Genomic DNA, 21,408 nt, shown 5'->3' with positions numbered 1-21,408 from the left:
TTTCAATTTATAGATGCAAATATAATTTCATCGATAATAATTATAATAAACAGAATATAATTGAATTATTATGTGACAGACAAAGAGTTTTATTTAATTAAAAACTACGAGAGCAGAAATTAATAAACGAGATCGATTATCGATGAAGAAATTATCGGTAGCGTTTATCGATTTTCAATTAACGCGCCAATTTTCCGAAATAATTCTAACCAATCGGAACGCTCCTATTATCCGCCTTCCCCTTTCAACCCCTGAAATTTGAACGTGAGCGGGAAATGAAATTTGGGGGCTGACATCTTGCGTGGTGCATTCAAGAACGTCTTGCGCGACGAAAAGTCTCCGAATCGATTTACACGTAGAGTTTTAACTGCACATATACATATATTATACACACATATATTTATAACTAGAGAGATATACGTGTAAAGAGAAAATTGTTAGAGTAGGAAGAGTGATGTCGTGTGCCTAGGAGGCTAAGCGGCGACCCTTAGGGTTCGCACAATTTTTTTATGTGCAAAGGGTGGCGACAAAAGGGAACGTACGACGAAGAGGAAGGGAGAAAAGAGAGAAACAGAAACACTCAAAGAGAGCAACAGAGGGAGAGAGAGAGAGAGAGTAAGTAAAACCACGTGATAAAAGTAGAAGAGGGAGAAACGCTAAGGGGAAAGGGCTCGGAGGGAAAAGGACAACAGATGTCCTACTGTATGACGCACGGGGATATTTAGCCTTCAAGAAGATAGTCGTTGCCTTGTTTCTGCACGTTGCGGAAGTATAGTGGTTACGAAAAAGAGGCTAATTTTTTTTCTTCTCTCTTTTTTCCTCTTCCTTTTTACATTTATTTTTATCTCTTCTATCACGCGTGCCAAAGCAAGGTTTATTACAAGGACTCTGCTCCAAATTACGAGTATGTATACATTTTTATTCTAAATAAATACAAACAATTTGTTTAATTAATTTATGATCAATAAGTAATCGATATTTATTGTTTGAAATATTTGAATGAGTTTACGTAGATCATCTTTTTTTTTTTCAAGATTCGAATTACTTGTAATTATTTGTAATAACACGATTAATTGTTAATTGGGCAGCATAGTTTGGAAAGAAAGAAAAAAAGAAAAAAAGAGGGAAAATGTCGTGGAAATATTAAAGGATCAGAATCGTTGAACGATGTGCGAAATTTCCAAAGTCCAACGAAGGATATTTCGCGATCAGGATCCTCCACGAATACGCGACAAAACAACGGATAAGCAATGTTTAGAAAAGCAAGGAGAATTTTCCAAATCAACGCCAAATTCGCCAACGGCGTTGCAACAAAGGGCATCGTCGTCCAGTTTGGAAAAGTGTTCGAGCGAGCCAGAATATTTGGAAAAGAAATCAAAGGACGACGATCGTACGAGGATCAAAACTGAAGATAATAGTTCGTCGTTATCTTTGAAAGATAATCATTTTATCGATGATAAAAGAAAAGATTGTTCTTTCGGATCAACGAACGTTCAGGATTTCGTTGTCGAACTTTCTACGAAAGTGCCTTCATCATCATCTTCCTCCTCCTCCTCCTCTTCTTCTTCTTCTTCTTCTTTTTGCGATAAAAAGGTAAGAGATGCACGTTCATATTTTTTGTTGTTTATAGGTGGGAGCGAGAAAATGATCGTAATAATAATAATATTAATAATTTGCTAATGAAATGCGAGATGCGTCATGAGATATTTCATGCCTAAGTCTAAGCAAGAATAAAACGCTATGTCACGTGATCACTGTTCGTGATTAGAATGAATAATATTCGTCATCGATACGAATGATCTACTTAAGATTTTTCTATACAATATATTCGTTTTTTTCATTAATATTATTATTACGACATACATTTTCTCTATTTCTACAATTGAATTCGTTATTTACAATATTTTGAATTAGCACGTAGCAATACGTACACACACGCAAACGTATGTTAAATTTATTTGAAATATTATTTAATGGACCGTATCTATAAAATAATTTCTAATATTGCCAGCCATGTTTATTGTTAACGATCGAGGACGAGGAATTAATTAAGTATGCATAGTTAAACGTGACGAAATGGCGAAAGGCGAAGTTATGCTTAAACGAATGTAAATTTGACTTACGTCGGATGGAATTTACTTATTGCAATGTTAGAAAATATGTCCACGACAAATTCCAGTACGTAAAGTGTAGATACTTACATACATACGAGGACAATAAACTTACTCGTGTGAAATAAACCATGAATAGGATAGATTCGTTCTTTATTATATACAAATTTTATTTTATTTTATTTTATTCTATTTTGTTTTGTTTGATTTCGTTCAAATTTGACTCGTATAAAAATACTACACCGAAGTAAATAATTATCCCGTAGGATAAAAAATGACACTTCACCCATTCGAAACATGTTTCGCGTTCTAGTAAATACTTTTGCAAATTATATTCCACGTACTAATGTTATATTATATACTTTTCTCTATATGCACTTGTGTACAGAGATAGATAGTGCACTCTTGAATCGTGAAAACGATTGAATCGTAAGTTAACCTCGGGAAATGCGAACGAAATATACTTACTTTTGACCGCAAGAACCAGTTTCATCGTTAATGAAGTTTCCACCGGTGTGTACAAGGTTTTTAAATAGAGTTTCACTCGTTCAAAGATATTATTATATTATACAGTTGTATCCATTTAGTATGTCATTAAGATAATTATAACACGATGGGAGAATAATATACTTTAGAAGGATTATAATTCAATCAAAATGTACGAATAATATAATGACGTCTAAAACTTGTCATCGATAATAATTATTTTCAATTGTATTATTATTATTATTATTATTAAAGTTGATCGATTAATTCGTACGAACTTATGTGAACAATAATGGCGTCCACTTTTTGTGCGTGGTTTCGAATAAAAGTTTAATAGCTTTGTACTTGTATACGACAGATGTTTCGTTCTTAAAATTCCTGGAAGGGAGATGCATCGTAGCGTGCAAGGTGATCGTACTACTACATGCAGGGCCCCGAGATGAATTAGGTTCGGACCTGGAAGATGCGGGCCTGCTGCAGGTTCCTTTCCACGGATGCCTTCCTTTGTGCGGAATTTCGATTAAGGAGCTTTCATATTATGTCAATTTTTCCTTTCATTTTCACTTACTTTTTAATATTAAAAAGTTCATCGTTGCATTTAGAAGGAAGGAAGGGATAAGCAGGTCTCTTCTTTATCGACTGGAATGAAAAATTCAAATTAATGTTATTCGATTTATTTCATTTTTTCCTTTTCTTTTTATGGATTATTGTGCAAGGATAGAAATTGAATGTAAATCGAGTTTACGCGTTAAAATCGAACAACGTGTCTTCGATATCTCGAAGATTTTCACGTTGTACCGTTTTATTTAATACGTCCGAGCCATATACGAACGCGAATAGCTTTAAGCGGAAATTCGCTTGCTAATATACTTACGTACTTACATACGTTTATACATACATAGGTATATACATATGTATGTAACAACATAAGGGCATTGACCGGTTATATTAACATTCGATCGGAATCAAGCTATTTTTGGTAGAAACAATTTCTCAGTCCCGTAACCGTATTCTCTCGAGAAAGAGAGACGTTTCGATGAATATTTTATCGAGTTTCTCTTATCCATTCCAAAAAAGAACATTTCCAAGATTTATTATTGTCCTGTCACGTTACTCTAACTCGGAGATTTATTTTCAAGATAAAAATATATAGAAAATTCGTACAAATCAGTCTCCTCGCAATGGGGGACAAAAAATACTTTTAACAATTATTCGTTATTATTATTATTATTTTCTCATTTTATTTTAACAACGAGAATCATTCGACCTATCGAACTCGAACAAATCTCCGACGAATCGTTTTTCCTTTTTTCTTTTCTTTCTTTCTCTCTTGAAAATTTCAACGATTTCTTTCATTTTGTTTCATATCGTAGAACACTCGTAGAACACTCGTAGAATTGTTGCGAGTCTCTTTGAAACGTGTGTTATTCGTTTTTGAATTAGTTCGAAGGAGAAAGGCGCGAGAAACACGGATTGATTCTAAGGAAAGTTTTCGGTGTGAAGGGAGCTTAATTTAAAGGTTGGAGCCAGCGTGGTCTCGAGGCGCAGCTTGCCGTGGCGGAGCTTCAGTTCGATGTTTACGCTCGTACTTTAAACATTTTTCTTAAGTAAGTCCGTTGCTGCTGTTGCTGTTGCTGCTGCTGTTGTCCGTGTTCACCAGGTGTTTCTTTTCCTATTTTTTTTTTTTATATATTATTATTATTATTATTATTTCATTTATCAATTTGTTAATTACGATCAGTGCTCGAGACAGGATATCGTTTCTTTATTTAAACAAAGTTCGTCGAGAGAGTTTTCCTTGAAGTTCGAATTTCTTTTAATCGTATTCCAAATATATTTTGTGTTTGACAAGTGGACACAGTTTTATTTTTGCAAATTCGATGTTAACGAACGATCTACTTCTCTAGTTTCAGTGTACGTATTTTTCTTTTTTTTTATTTATACACGATAGATTAATAATTATAATAATTTTTGATTAATAATATAAATATTTTCGTTGAAATTTTCAATTGAAATTGAATCGTTTGTACGATAGAGTCTCAGCAGGATGTGTATGTTACGATAAAGATAAGGCGTATATTAGTGAATCACTATAATAATTTAGATTATTATTCAGGAATAAAAGATTTCACATTGTTAATTCGAATATACTAATAAGAAAAATATAATACGATGTTTGAGTTAATTTTATCTAATTTTCTTCTTTAATTACAATCTACGAATGGTGCATAAATTTGTTCGTATCCAACTTAATCATATTTTTGTGTTGAAAAATGTATATACGCGTATCTTTTTCTCACTCTCTAAATACGCAATGATGTAAAATTGCGTAACAGAGCATCGTTTTGTATTTGCACGCTCGTTTGACGTATCTCGTCTATTTAATTTCACGCAGACACACAACTTATAAATTTATCTACGTGTATAATTAAAATTAGTTTGCTTAGATAACGAAAAAGAAAAAAAAAGAAGAAAAACAAGAAGAAGAAGAAGAAAACAAGGTCTGTGGAATAATTGTATGTCAAAAATGATAACATTGACCTATTATTTAAACAACAAATTAATATTAACAGTTATCAATCATTTGGATTTATAAAATAACAATGTGTGCAAGATGAATTATTGAAACTTGATAGAAAATATTTGTAACTTTCATTTTTATTCGGGGGTATCAATCGTACTTTATTGAAATGTGTCTGTGTGTGTGTAGGTGGGTGGGTGTTGTAGGATTAAAAAAATATTTGTGAAATGAAAAATATGTAAATAATGTAATCGTTGAAGTATTTAATGATAACGATATATATCGATTTATATTCGATTCGAACGTGGCACGTAGTTCATGCCTTTTATAAAAGTCGGACCCCATAGAGCATGCACATATACTATGGTTACATCCGTTGAATAATTATAAGATAACGCTTATCGTAGCTGCACGTCTGGCGTACTCTCTGCTCGTAAATTTAAGACAAAGATTTGCTTTGAAACCGCTAATGGTTAGTTACATTAGATATCGACTACGTAAACCTTTCGATAACTTGATTAACGTTTAGTTAATATTTAAACAATATTACAAAAAGAAAAACATATTTTTCTTTTCTTTTCTTTTCTTTCTTTTTCTTTTTTATTTCGATATAAAATAAATTGGAATGAAGTAGCAGTTATTTCGTTATTTTCGTAATCAAGTATTCAACGTGGTACATTAAAATGATTTTTAATCGGCTTTTTTATGACGAAGAAATGTTCTTTTTCTTTTTCTTTTTTTTTTTTCATGTTACGATAATTATTTATTCCTACTTTCTATTTGTTTTATTGCATACGCTCTGAAATTCTTTTAATACTAACGATCGCGTTATTATGAGACTGGAAGTAAGCTCGTTTAAATGTGTCTATGGTGTTAGGTGGAATTTATTACGAATATTTTCACGAGTATTTTATTTAATCGAATAAAATATATGTGCAATCGTTTCCCATTCTTTTTTCTTCAAAAATAGATTTGTTGTAATAAAATATTTGTATTTTTTTTTCGTAGATAAAAGTATACATATGTTGTTCGACGTTTGAAAATTTATTTAAAGTTAAAGTTTAAGTTAACGCACGTTAATAAATAATTGGTCATATCGAGAGTCACGGTTCGGTACGATTTAAACGATCGGTATACTTTCAAAGTGACCAAGTTGTCGGTCTTATAAGATTAATTCAACAGCAAAACTGGTTGCATAGCGTTCAGAACTAGATTCTCCATGTTAGAATGAGATTCTTATATACAGGGTGTGAAATCATTTTCTGCGATCGATTCAGCAAATAGATTTCCAATCCAATGTCGATAAACTTTGCATTGCGAAAAACTAAATCAAATGAGAAAGAAAAAGTAATATAAAAATCATTTTAATGCACGCGTACAAATAACTCGTACGGATAATTACAATTATTTTATATGTGTGTGTGTGTGTGTGTGTAATATATCGATTTTTATTTTTTATTTAATTTAGACGAATAAAAATTTGTTTAAATTTTGAAATCGTGGAAAAAGGTTCGGTTCGGTTCACCTTGAATGACGAATGATTTATGATTCGAATTTTGCGCGCTTCGTTGCGTGTATCTCCAGATAAATTGACGTACGTACGACGTAGTTTTTTTAAATAAAAAAAAAATATAAGAAAAAGAAGAAGAAGAAGAAGAAGAAGACACGAAGAATGGAAAGCAAAAACGCGTGTTAAATTTGCAAAATGACGAACGTAATCGTGAACTCGAGCATAAATGCACGTGCGTCTTTATATACGCGGAAGTACGTGTATGATGGAGAACGAGTTATATTTTTAAACTTACACATACACACACACATATATATATATATATATAATGCTTACATATGTACGTCGAGGATCTTTAACGCTGTTAGAAGAAAACATCTCTGGTACAAATTTTCTAAACATAATCTCTTTCACATATTTTTCCTTTAATTAAAATACAGATATAATATGGATAAATTATTTTTAACACGAAGGGGAGATTAGTTTAGGATTTGAAAAAAAATCCCAATGACATTTTATTTTTAATAATTAATAACCTTGGACTATATGTAATATTATAAATAAAATATAGAAGTTAAAAGTAATTCAAAGGGAAATTATTTTCAAGTGACGCAATTTACAATCCATTGAATTTATCGTTTAATTAGTATAATTATCGTAGAAATTTTCAAATGAATAGAAAATAAAAAGGAAGGAGAGTAATATTCTTTCACCTTCGATGTTACTTTCTAAGAAAAAAGAAGAATAAGAGACAGATCGTGTAAAGTGATGTGGCATTTGCGAAGATCTTCACGGTATATTTAACGTCACTGCGAACATTTAAAAAAAGTTATTTTTTTTACGACAAAATAAAAAGAATAAGTTTCGAATTTTCTTCCACGCACACGATGATATTTCAAGGTGATCGAATTGAACGTACGCTTGTTCAGGTAGCACGACCAATCGATTTTTAATCAGTGGAAACTGCGCAAATATGTTTTATGAATTAAGAATGTATATTTAATTAAATATACATACTTTAAATGTATTAAATATGTGCATCAATTTTTTTTCATATAATCCATACACTTGAAATATTTAAAAAATTCAAATTCATTTCATTCGAAATCTTATGTTTCAACGATTAAAAACACGAGTGCCAATAAAATCTATTTTCAATTGAAATATTATTTTCAATCGTTATCATCGTAATTATATACAAAAAGATAAAAATATAATAAAGATGACATTACGTATACAATAAACGATGAATCACGTTTTCGTCATTGTTTCTACGAGACTCGCGTGTCAAAAGAAAATTGCATAGGACAATTGCATTAATGAAAAAACGTAGAATCGTTTATTCCCGCGTGTTAAAGTATAATAAAATACGAAAGAGAAAACGAATAATCTCGTATTTAAGTATACGGTAGCAGAATTTAACGAATGACAATGCGTACGCTATGATTTTTTTGTTATTGCATTTCTGATAGATCAGACAAAATTCGTATGATCGTTTTCGAATGAAAATTCAAATATTTCCAATCGTTATTTCCAAAAATTTGTGTATAAAAATGAACTTAATGATTTTTATTTAATTTTACAATTTGTTTTTAGAAAGCAAGCGCGTTCGTTCGTTCGTTCGTTCGTTGGTTTCCCTTTTCGAAAAAAGAAAAAAAAGAAAAAAGAGGAATTGCTCGGAGGAAACAACATTCGGTTTCGCTTTTTCCAATTCTCAGGGATGCGAGAAAACAAAGCCTAAGTTGCTGCCGTCGCGTTCGCTTTCTAAACGGTTGAACGAATCTTCCTCTCGTGATGAGAATCGTTGAACGCTTGCTGTTGCTGTTACTATTAGTAGTAGCTACTGTTCCAACCAGTTATTATAGATGCGATCGAGTAGAACGAACGCACATCCTGTAAATCAAGTTTGTTTTGTCGTTAAATAACAAAACAAAAATTCGATCGTTTCTTCTCACCGTAAAAAAAAAATAAAAATCAAATAATAATTAATAGATAAGTAACGTGGATTTAAATAAAAGAACAAAATGTTAATAAAAAATATTGAACGATTAATAATAATAATAATAATAATAATAAAAAATAAATAAAAAAATGTAAAAGATATAAGAAAAAGGATGAAAGTTTGAATCTTTCGAATGGAAAAAGCAAGTGAAAGGATGACAATGACGGGGGATGGAGTAGAAAAAAAAGAGAAAATAAAAAAAAAAAAAAAGAAATGGCTGACGCGACGATGAGAATTAGGTATTCGATGATGTCGGAAGTGCAACGTGCTCGTTATCGGCTCTCGATTGCTTTTCCGAACTTCTCAATCAGCCACAATTTCCGGCTCGTCTGTGCGAGAATCGATCGTCGAACCCGCCCACGATGTCGTCTCCTACCCGGAGTACTAAATTTATCCCTCCAAGATGCACCGGAGGAAAGGATGCACACCGGAGAAGGAGGAGGAGGAGGAGGAGGAAGCACCGTTACACCATTTACACTTTTACTTTGAAAATACTTTTCCTCACCTTTCTTTTTTCTTTTTTTTTTATTCTAATTCTTTCCTCCCACGTCTACTCCCACCAATTTTCTTTTTTTATGGGGCTGGGTAAAAAGGGGAACGGGGGGTAATACAAAATTGATTCGATTGAAATGAAATTAGTATGCAATTATATTGGAACACATAAGTGCAGTTGGTTAATATTTTTATTCGTAATATTTGTCGTTGCTATTTCGTTTTCTTTTCTTTTTCTTTTTTTTTTTTTCTTTTTGTAATTTTATTCATCGAACGTAATCGTTAAAGATAAATAAGGAATTCGATTAAGTGACTCGCGCGGAGATGATTCTCGATGGTCAAATTACGAGAGAGTGAAAGTTACTTGGAGAACAGGTGGCTAAGAAAAGGGAAGCGTTTTCTACTCGAAGATTTCAGTCGCGTGAACGATCTCAATCGAGATCGACGTGTTTATATTTTCTTTTCTTTTTTTATACGAACAAACAAACAAACAATTAATTAAAATACTCGACAAATATTTGACGATCAATTCTTACGTGAAATTTAAATTTGTAAAAGGGGAAAGAAGAAAGGATTAGGGGAAAATAAAACAAAAAAAGGAGAATAAATCTTTTTTTATACGAACAAACAAACAAACAAACAAAAATTTAATTAAAATACTCGACAAATATTTGATAATCAATTCTTACGTGAAATTTAAATTTGTAAAAGGGGAAAGAAGAAAGGATTAGGGGAAAATAAAACAAAAAAGGAGTATAAATCTTTTTTTATACGAACGAACAAACAAACAAACAAAAATTTAATTAAAATACTCGAAAAACATTTGATAATCAATTCTTACGTGAAATTGAAATTTGTAAAAGGGAAAATAAAACAAAAAAAGGAATATAAATGTTTGGTGATACACGTGCAAGTGCATCGTCCGCGATTTCTTCTTAGCTATCGACGAGTTCGAGAAAGATCGGAGATGCGAAGAAAGACGAGATGAAAAAGAAGAAGAATCAGGTAATAGCTGAGGTCGTATTGCTCTTATTAAAGGGTCGCCATGGTCTGATGCAGGTGGCTGCTGCTGCTGCAGTCGTTGCAATGGCTCGAAGAAAACCACTTCTCGATAATAACAAAAGGCTTTCCTTCTTCTTCTTCTTTTTCTTTGACAACAGATACAGATCAACGATTCATTCTACCGTTTCGATCATTCTAATTTGAAACTATAGCTGTGATTTTGAATAATCTATCGTTTTTCTATTAATCACCATATTCCACCTTTTTCCTCTCCTTTATTTTTTTATTTTTATTTATAATTATATTTTATTTATAATTATTACATTTATTTTATTAATTTATTAAATATCTACAATTCTATTCTCGTATTATTTTATTCGCCTAGATTTAATCGCGCGTTTAATTTGATTTTCGTCTCGTTTTGTTTGTATGCACAATTTATTTCTTATTACAAATCTTTCATCTATCGTAGAAATAATCATCGAAGTGAAAGCCTTTTTTCTTTTTAATATACACTACCTTTTGTTCATCTCTTTTCAACATTGATATTCATTACACTCGTATGATTTAAAAAGAAAATAAAAAAAGAAGCAAAAGCTATGTATTATGATTGACGTTTAGAAGTTTAAAATGTTCTTCGGAGCATGTTACCTTGACTGATAGAAAGTGTATATGATTTACTTGCAATTAATCTTACTTTTTATACTCGATGCATCGTCAACCCCTTTTTTTTTTCTTGTTCAAGATACTTAACAACAAGAATAAACTTTTATTTTTCAATGAAACATCGATATTTCAACGTAACGATTCGTAAAAGAAAATTTATTTCGTATCTTCTAATTCAACATTTCGAATATAAACCGTAAAAACTCGTGATTAAAACGTAGGACGAACTTCCGTTTGGGGTAAGGAAAAAAGGGTTCGTGCCCTTTAAACCTTATTCCCACGAGCTGTAAAAAAAAATGAAATAAAAGTCGTGAAACTCGGGCAGTTAGAGGGGAGTTAGGAATGGAAAACGGAAAAATATATTCTCAATCGAGAAAAAATAATACAGAATTATAGTTTCTACGTATTACGCGGGTATCAAGTAATGCAATTGTATGCATCTGTGTGTTTCTGTGTCCTAGATGTATACGTGTATACGTACGTATGCTTACGTGTGTGTGTGTGTGATTTATATTATCGTATTCCAAGTATTAGTTATCTGTACGTACAATATCTTAGTGGGTGCATTATATATGCGTGTGTAAGATTGTTCATACACATATATATAAAAGATTATGGGTGTGTCGGTATCCGTTATACGCAGAGAGAGTGTATGAGAGAGAGAGAGAGAGAGAGAGAGAAAGAGAGAGGTCACATGGGTAACTAACACGAACTTGTCTCCTCTCTTCTTGCCTCGTGCGTCTGTCAGTTTGCATCGTGCACTCGTACGAGCGGGAAGTGCATTCATTCTATCTTTTTCTCCGTCTATCATTTTATTTTTCTCTCTATCTAACTATTTCTATCTGTATCTCTTTCTATTCGCGAGGTGTTAACTCGTCTAACATTTCGATACCTTCGATTTAATTCCATCGGCAAATATTTTGGATTATTATTTTGATTTCTTTCGATTTCTTTCTCTCTTTCTCGCTTTCGTCGTCATTTCCATCAGCTAGGAGGTAATTTTGTTTCTTTTTTTTTATTATTATAATTATTATTTAGAAAGTAGGAGGAGGTGGATCGAGTTGTTAATAAAAAGAAAGAAAGAAAAATCGTAGAAAATGTTTGAAACGATAAGAGCAATCGATTGCAATTAATTGACAACTGCACTTATTTATTCGTCGGAAACTTGCTTTTTATTTTAATGAATGCATCGCGGAATTACGATGGAAGATAACGTTTTAGTTTTTGAAATAACATTGATTATAATCCCAGTCCCCGTTTCATTAGGGTTCGCAGAGATGACAGAAATGTCATCTGAAACGAGAAGACGTTTTATTTTTTTGTCATTTTCCCCCCTTTCGTTTTACTTTAGTTTGAAACATCATCGTGAGTCACGAAGACAAGTCATTTGAACTATCATAGTCAGGAATTCCATGGTCAAAGTGTTTCTTTTTTATTCTGCGCAGTTCCAACACCACCACTGGTGTGTTTCTTTTCAAAAAAAAAGAGATTCTTCTTTAAGTTCTTTTTCTTTTATTTTCTTTTTCTTTTTTTTCAATTCGCGATCACCCAACGGGGAGAATAAGTTGGTATCCCTTTTTCGGTCTTAAGCTATGCCCTTTAAAAAAAAGAAAAACTCGGAGAGTGTATACCCTCGAGTAATGCGATAGTCTTCCGGGCACTAGACGTACTTTTTTTCTTTTTTTTATTTTCCCTATGCCTCGACGCCTTTTAAAAATCACCAAATTATTCACGAGACTGAATATTCGACTTAAATCTTTCGGCCACGCGATCTAACGAATTCGAAAAAATGAAATAAATGAAAAGTAGAGAGGAGACTGGGACAATTTTTGTTGTAAAAATCCAAAATCAAAAATTCTTCCTCCTTTGTATTAATAATATTTCCACGACGAATTATTTATAAAATAAAATATTAAGATAGGCCAAAAATTCGTGCGTTTATTGTGTCACAAACTGCATATTGGGAATTATTTTAATCTCAAATTTATTTTAGAAAAAATATTAATAGATAAAATTCGTACGAATTTTTGCTCTAGAAGGGAAATGAAATTTTAATTAATTATTCATACGATAGAATATAAAATTCGCAAAAATTCTTTTACGGATAACAGCGTTGGCATTGAACAAAAATATTTTCAAAAAGAAAAGAAAAGAAAAAAAAAAACAACAAGGGGGATCTTTGAAAGGAGAAAAGCAGGGTACGTGCTGTGGAAAGTTTGATTGCTCGATCGTCTCAAAGATTTTCATATCCGTGTCAAGAGGGTGCAACGAAGCATAAACGTGTCCGTATCGATCGGGTTATATAAAAAAAAAAGAAAAAGAAAAAAATTATGGAAGAATAAAGACAAAGAAAGGTGTGGATTGGGATTGGGGGAGGGGGAGGGGGAGGGGTGGGATTGAAGAGAAGAGAAAGGGAAGGGAAGGGTTAGGGATAAATATAATTTGCATTTGCTTTTCCTTCTTTCCACGCACGCGTATACGCGTACACACATTTATTTGTTTCTGTGTATGTGCGTGTGTGTGTCTGAGTGTATTGGTTATCCATAGTTAGACAGCTATTCTCGCGTTGCATTCATAGTTTCAAAAAAGAAAAAAAAACCGGTCTCTGCATTTGGTCGAGCATATAAACAGAGTGGATTTTCGTGCATGCGCTTTGGGTGCACTTGTAGTGCATCCTCCGTGCACGAATTTCCCGCCGTTTTCCTCTCTTTTCTCTCTCCTTTTGATTTTCTACGTTCGAGTTCGAAAATAAAAATCTTTCGAAGAAAAAAAACCTATCCCGATACACGATACAAGGGGGGCGGGGGGCCTTTTTTGATTTTCGAAGATCGATGAGAACTCTGCGAAATTGGTTCGATGTCCGATTGTATTTTTTTTTTTTCGCGTTAAGATGAAACATATTTATGGAATTTTTAGAAGAACAAAATGAAGAAGAAGAAGAAGAAAAAGAAGAAGAATAGATTCATAGAAAAGTCATCTACTTTGGAGTACGCTGCAAAAGGAAAAAATCAGAACACATGTGCACGAAAAAAAAAAAGAAAAAGGAAAAGAAAAGAATAAAAAAAACAGAGTATTACGTCTGGTGTCATTATGCAAGTAGCAGCACGTTACTCTGTAGGACACCTTTTGTATGATCTTTTGTTGACGCACGAAACTGACTGAGTGAGATAAAGAAAATGAAAGATAAAATGAGAGAGAGAGAGAGAGAGAAGAAAGAATAAAAAGAAAAAAAAAGAAAAAAAGGTACATCGTTCTTCATGAATGTGCACAAAGGTTTTTCTCGTGCTGGTAACGAGTTCGTAAGAGATACGCCTGGCACTCGCGCGTTAACTCGTTCATGCTTCCATGAAAATCCGTTTCTTTTTCCTTTCTGACGAACGATGAAATGTGATTAAGCGTAGGAAAAAGAAAAAGGAAGGAGAAACAGAGTAAGAGACACACAACAGCACGTGTCCTTCGCAAACGAAAAACATTTCCAACTATTTCTTTTTAAATATGATTTATAAATGAAAGTAACAATTAAGAAAAATGATACACGCGTGACGATTTATTATTTTATCCACACACGCTAATTATCCCGATATAATTATTATAATTATTTCAAATAAAAAAATTCAAATGAAAATCGCGTATTCTTCGTCATTCGAACTTCGTGCGTTTAAAAGTTTTCCTTTGAGATCGGTTTGAAAATGATGGTGAAATTTATTCGAATATAAAAGATGAATTTCCAAAGCGTGCAAAAGATGATTATAATGATGATGATGATGATGATGATGATGATGATGAGCATCGAAAGGATTCTCTCTATGCGAACACGCTACGGTACAACTGTAAGGTTTCTTCACCGTGACCATCGCCAAACGATAAGTTTTTTCTTCCTTTCGAGATGCACGTTAAACTCGCTCTTCGAATACACCAAGCGCGAAACGTTTGAAAAAAGGCGACATTACGTTACAACCCTTTTCGTATACAACATGTCACGAGTATGGTATATGGGTTTCGAGAGATCCCTCCCCAACCTTTTCTCCCGTCCCTCTTCTTTCGTGTTTACGTACGCGTCAAACAAACAAGTACTAATGAATTCGGTTAAATAAAACGGGGGAGAGAGAAAAAGAACGAGTTCGAGCTCAGGAAGGAAGTACAAAATATTCCCTACACTTTATTTTTTTGTCCTCCGGATATTCCTTCCCCCTCCTCCTCCTCCTCCTCCTCCTCGTAATTGATTTATTTTCATTTCGTTTGATTTTCAAAGCACACCGTGTGTCAAGTGTTTTAAATTTAGAAACGATGCGATTTAACGCGTCTAGAAATTCAATGAATCCGATTGATAATAATGATAGATAAACTACAGGAATTATCTAATTATATCTTATCTATTAATTCACTTAATTTAGATTCACAATCAGTCGTTCTTCCTAGCATGTCCTTTCATTTTCAACGAATGTGATTCGTTTCGGGAAAATAAAACGAGTGAAATCATCGTCTGACGTTAGTTCGTTAGCAGGCTTGTTCAATCCTCCATCGTAAAATAGGAAAAAAAAAAAAAAAAGAGAAAATTTTATCTCGTCAATTTCGAAAGATACTCGGGAATATAAAATTGAAATCGAAGGATTGCACAATCGTCCGAAAGTTTCTGCGTTGACTATTAAGAGGAGATAGGAACACACACTGGTTGTAATCATTTAATTATATGCATGACTATAATAATAAAAAAATCAAATCATTAAAAATACTTTTCGATGCGTATACCGGGATTATTTTCCTTATCTCGAATGGATCAAACCGGTTGTGCTCGTTTAGATCTTAGAAAATACAATCCAATTACGATCAATGCAATTTATGCAATTGCGCGTATCTAATAATAACAATAACAATAATAATAATAATAAAATATTGTAAAATATTTGTATAATAATATTTGTATCTACTATCTTTCTTTCGATGAAAATTATTAATATTAAATTGTTCATTCGTTTCAGGTGATTGGTAACGGTTTAAAAAACGAATCCTCGGACAGCTGCGAAGTTTTGACCAACGGTGAGTCAGTCGTTTTGAAATTTCTTTTATGATCTTCATCCTATCCACTCGTTATATTCTTTTTAATTCTTCTTATTCGTCTTGATCGCTATTTCCATCCCATGTCATCCTAATGAATTATAATCAACGATAAAAGGGTGATCCATTTAGTCGGTTTAGACGAGTAAATCCTGTGTCATCGGCCTGGGATCAAAATGATCTATGACCCCCTCTATAATATTTCCCCTTCCTTCTTTTAATATTAAATTCAAAAATAATTCTTTATATATATACACACAATCCTATATTTTTTTTATTAAAAATTATATTTCTTTTATTTCATTCATTTTTTATTTCAACTTTGTCCTACATTACCGACCGCGTTTAAAATTCATTCATCGAATTCATTGATAATCGAATACGTTAAAATCAGCTGATTCGTAGAGATATCAATGAAATTAATTCTGACACCGGCACTGTCGGTAAAGTAGAACATTAATTAAAAAAAAAAAAGTTATTTTTTTATTTTTTATTTTTCACATGAAATATGGATTTTTATGGCGAAATTAGTAGAAAATTGTCCCTTAAACGTGCCCTTAACTCCCTATCATTTAAAGCAGACGTGACTGGTACGAATTTTCTCACGCTACTTCAGCTGCTCCTTACGGTGCAATGATCTCTCTCTCTCTCTCTCTCTCTCTCTCCCTTTCGTACCCGTACACATCTGCCTGAAAATTACTTTTATCTCCCAGCCCTTTCCCTCTCACCACGACAATTCGTTCGGCTCATTCGTTGCCGGACCTTCATTCTATCCCTCTTCCCCTCCCCCCACCCTCCCTCCCCTCTCTCTCTCTCTCTATCATATTATATTAATGAACATAAGCCTTTCGGTATAGCGACTATCATTTCATCGAGAATTCGTCTGTGGTTTGTGAACGCCACTAACATTTTTGTTCTTCTTTTTCCTTTTTTCAACGAGTTATATTAAATAAAACATTGTTTTTTTTTTTTTCATATCGGCACGATTTCATTTTTGTCCAGCGTATTATAAAGTGAGATTATTCGTTATTTTTTTTAACGTCCCGCATAGTTAAATAAACAAAAATAAGAGAAGAAGAAGAAGAAGAAAAAAAATGTATATATCGTTTTCACAGGGAACGAATCGTAATTAGAAAGTTTCGATGATTTATCGTCGATATATAAGGTGTTTACAAAACGCAGGGACAGGCGAGAAAGTCGCTGAACGAATTAAATTGATTGTTACCTTTGCATCGGTGATTTCACTTTCGATAGAAAAAAATTATGCAATACATCCACCTCGCGCCTATTTCTTTTTTTTTTTATTTCGGAACAACTTGTAACTTTTGAAAGCTCGATTTAGACGTTTCAACGATTCGTTATACGTAGAAAGAAAAAAGAACGTATTTTATTTGACACAAGCATCAATTTCATTCCAACACTTTAAGTATAAAAAAAAAAAAAAAAATTCGAAGAAACGATGAAAATGTGCAGGCTCAGAACTTTTCAGCCTAGCTCTTGGGACTAGCTCAAAACTTTTCAACCTTCCTATTATTCTACCAACTGCGAAGATAGGAAAGAGGAAAGAAAGGATTATTTTGCACGACTAATATCGTCCGTCACGCGTGGTCGACTTTTCGTTCGTGGAAATGTTTATTCTTTTTTTTTCTTTTTTTTTATTCCTCGCTCGTAAAATCAAATTATCCGAATCGGATTCGCTTCCCGTAGTTCGACGAGTAAAAAAAAAATGGAAAGAAAGAAAGAAAGAAAGAAAGAAAGAAAGAAAGTGAGAAATTTCGATTGCTCCGTTGGGATTTTCATTTTATAATTCTATCGTAACGGCAAATGATCCGAATCACTTTTATCGATCATTCTAATTATTATTATTATTATTATTAACATTTTTCTATATAAATGCATCTAACTCATTGTAAATAAATTCATTGATTGTTGTTGCGGTACGTTTTATAAAGAAAGAAAAAAAAAAGAGAAAAAAAATGAGACAACAGAGGACAAGTAGGCAATCTGTGGAAAACGTACACACGTATAGAAATCATAGATAAAAATAGATGTATGAATGTGTGTGAGGGGAATAGTGAATATTTTTTTGAATGCACCCTGCGGTTTCATTCTCACCGAGAGAAAAAGGTTTTCTTTTTTTCGTTGCATGGGGAAATACTCGGTCATATATATATATATGTGTGTGTATATATATGTGTATATATATATATATAGTACATACCTATGAGTATAACGAGCCGTCTCAGTTGAAAGAGAAGAACAACCATCGAAACAAGAGAGTCATACGTCTAACAAGCTACCCGTAGAATGCATACAACGTCGAAATGCATCCTCGATGCACTGTCGCACTACTTGCTTGCTTTTACCAAAAGTGTGAGAGAGAGAGATAGAGAGATAGAGAGAGAGAGAGAAAAGAAAAAGAGAGTGACTCGTCTTTCTTATTATCAAAGTGTCCGACCATCACTCTCTTCGATCGTGACAACTTTTAAAAAGGTCGACCCATTAGTTTTAATACGATAATCCGATGATGGAATGAAAAATTCTATCCACGTATTATTAAATACATCAATTATTTACTTTGTATAAAATCCCTTAACGAATTCCAATAATGTTTGCTACTTTTCTAAAGTTTTTACCAATTTTACACATTTTGTTTTTTTTATTAATTTCTATTTAATTTATACTTAATTATGTAACGTGGTAATAACATATTTATCGTTAGTCAAATGCAGTTTTAATAAACGTAAAGATTTGTTCAAAATAATTTGATATATTAATGGAAAAAAAAAATGTAAATGTAATGTAATTTTTACCTTGAAATAAATATTATTCTTACGTACGTCAAATGCAGTTTTAATAAACGTAAAGATTTGTTCAAAATAATTTGATATATTAATGAAAAAAAGAAAATGTAAAATGTAATGTAATTTTTAGCTTGAAATAAATATTATTCTTACGTATATCATTCGATAGATAGATAGAATAAGTAGAGTTCTCTCGGTAGACTCGTTCAAAACTTTAAACCGATTAGCGACTATGCGAAGCCCTAAGCAAAACTATATAGAAAAGCACACTCTTTGATACGGTTCGTCCCCGGAAATGGTTCAGTGCGCGATATACCGCGATGTCCGACGACGAGGGTTCAGTTAGGGCAAGAATTGCATCCTTTGAGGGTGAATATTTCAATTATTGTCTGGCTGAATGGAACCAAACAAAAAAAAAGGGCCAAGAAAAATAGAATCATCTTCGAACGCAACATTTCTTTGATAGTTGATTGCATTCAAATTGCTATTAATATTATCGAATAAACGATGATTATTCTAATAATTGTTGGTTTGATTTTAAAAATTATTTATCTCTCGATATTGTTTTTAGGAAAAAAAATGGCACCAGTTTTGGGTGTCCCACCACCACCACCACCTGCACCTCATATGGGACCTGACGGCCTAATTTTACCTAGGAAACCTTACAATCCTTGCCTAACGTCTAACAATCATAAAGATTTGCGTAGAGAGTTACTTTTTAATCAGAAAATGTAAGTACCTATCGTTGACATGTTTTAATGCAATGTTTTAATGACATGTTTAAAATTGCAGAGGTAGGAACGTGTTAAATCAAAAAAGCGAGTTACAAAGAGCTTTGGAGAAAAAGAGAGAGAATGCATCGAGAAAAGAAGCTGAAAGAATTCGCGAGGAAACGTTTAAAGACGATCCGAGGACAGCATTGCAAAGGGCGATAGAACAAAGAGCTAAACACATTCAAATAATGGTGAGTGTTTGTTTTCTTTTTTCTCTCTTTTTTTTTTTTTATGAAATTTAAAACGTTCCTTTCGTACTTCGATTAAAAATTTGCTTTACAAATTCTTCAAAAATCAATCAAAATATTATTTCTATTTTATTATTTCAGCAAGAGAAATCGCAACCGATGATCGAACCACCAAATAATCTTTTGATAACAGCGAGAGCGAAATTAAGAACGCGTACAGATTCGCAATGAATTAGAATTTAAACGTGTGGACATTGGATCAAGTGCTAAACGTGAATTTAATTTTAACTAACTAACTAACTAACAAACAAACAAACGATAATAATTATTACGTTTTCGTTATAACGAATTTTAATATCGGATGGTCACTTTTTTAGAACGTAATCTCTGTGTATATAGATATACATAAAACTTACATGCATATATATACACACACACATACACACACATACACACGTACATATATTCGTACATGAGAATGAATTTTTTTTTTTTTTTTAGAAAAGCAGGACCATAAACTCGCACTCCTTATAGTCATAGTTAACGAAAAAAATAAGAACAAAACTAAAGGCATACGCGTGTATTTATGTTCCAAATGAAAACTAACGAATTGTGTAATCTATCTTTCTTGTTTGCGTTTATAAAAATGAAATAGGAAAGATGGAAAATAAGTTATAAACTATTTTTATGAGGAGTACGATTCGTAGTAAACGTTCACATAGAATAGATAGTTTAAATGATCAAAAAATACGAATCGTTATATCGACTATTTCAAAGTTGATGTTAATAACCCGTACAAGTTGTTTACTGCTTCAATGTGGAAGTATTATGATCCTGATGATGATGATAATGATGAATAATGATGATGATAATAATGATGATGATGATGATGATGATGATGATGTAGATTCGTGTTCAACAGACAAAGACGAATTTATTTCTAATGATCGTCTCTACATCATGGTGAGAGATTCTTCCGTGCCTCTACGTGGACTCGTTATTGTCAGTCAGGACATACTTTCACTCGATAATAATCATAAACCATGAAAAAAAAAAGTCTAAACTATCCGTGGAATTTACTTGACTTGTTAACAGCAACAAAAAATACTGTCGATTATTTTTTTGTTTCCTTTGGTTTCTATTCAAACCAACACCTTGGTTAATTAAATATGAAATAATTGTGAAGATAAAAAGAATATTAGAATGAGAGAGTATCTTGGGACCATACACATAAAGCAAGATTGCACGATTGAAGAAGGCCTTAAAATAAAGATTTAGCAATGCCCGATATATTATTATAAAATATTGTAGAAGGAGAAAAAAATCTATATCTGTACTGTATCATATTGTTTCATTGTAGTAATAGTTAATTAATAAGTAGAAGCATGTGGTTACTGATGCAAACGTTTCAAGACTGAAGGAACAATGGACGAGATCAAGGCTTGCATATATATTCTAATATGTTTTCAAACTATATATAAATATATATATAGCAGATATTAAAAAATATGAAAATATATGATAGTATATCTATTTGACGCACTTATATCATCTCATTGATCTGAATTATCGTTGAATTGTATATACAGAGTGTCCGAAATTTTTCTGACCAAACGATGTCAGCGTATTCTCTGCATCAAAAATAATAAACATTTTCATTTTATTTTCCTGCATAAAATACTCTGGACACCGTTTGCTCGAATACACACATCTCGGAAATCTTGTATATAATTCTCTTGAAATATATATTATATATTATAACGAAATCGTTCTTTGTATCACTGCCACGCGTATTCTG

At 32.4% G+C, this 21,408-nt stretch overlaps 1 protein-coding gene across 2 annotated transcripts; it reads left to right on the top strand.

Moving 5' to 3' along the window:
- Positions 1-307: 307 nt before the first annotated feature.
- On the top strand, positions 308-20,900 carry LOC122515612 (rho GTPase-activating protein gacN). Of its 2 annotated transcripts, none has more exons than XM_043633013.1 (6): positions 308-904; positions 1,094-1,593; positions 15,770-15,827; positions 19,221-19,380; positions 19,442-19,613; positions 19,752-20,900. In XM_043633013.1, the coding sequence occupies exons 2-6, from the start codon at positions 1,168-1,170 to the stop codon at positions 19,839-19,841; spliced, it is 906 nt and encodes a 301-aa protein (XP_043488948.1). In that variant the 5' UTR covers positions 308-904; positions 1,094-1,167; the 3' UTR covers positions 19,842-20,900. The 2 variants fall into 2 exon arrangements, with proteins under 2 accessions (XP_043488948.1, XP_043488947.1); XM_043633012.1 differs by having other exon boundaries at positions 1,089-1,593.
- The last annotated feature ends 508 nt before the right edge of the window (positions 20,901-21,408 follow it).

The sequence above is a fragment of the Polistes fuscatus genome, unplaced genomic scaffold (assembly GCF_010416935.1).
Source record: "Polistes fuscatus isolate 324 unplaced genomic scaffold, CU_Pfus_HIC Scaffold18, whole genome shotgun sequence".
Classification (NCBI taxonomy): Eukaryota; Metazoa; Arthropoda; class Insecta; order Hymenoptera; family Vespidae; genus Polistes; species Polistes fuscatus.
This window is presented reverse-complemented; position numbering and strand designations above follow the sequence as displayed.

Excerpts from the sequence above, each read along its gene's own strand:
- LOC122515612 (XM_043633013.1), top strand. The coding sequence starts at position 1,168 with ATGTGCGAAATTTCCAAAGTCCAACGAAGGATATTTCGCGATCAGGAT. Across the intron at positions 1,594-15,769 it reads CTTCTTTTTGCGATAAAAAG|GTGATTGGTAACGGTTTAAA; the intron begins GTAAGAGATGCA and ends CATTCGTTTCAG. Across the intron at positions 19,614-19,751 it reads CTAAACACATTCAAATAATG|CAAGAGAAATCGCAACCGAT; the intron begins GTGAGTGTTTGT and ends TTATTATTTCAG.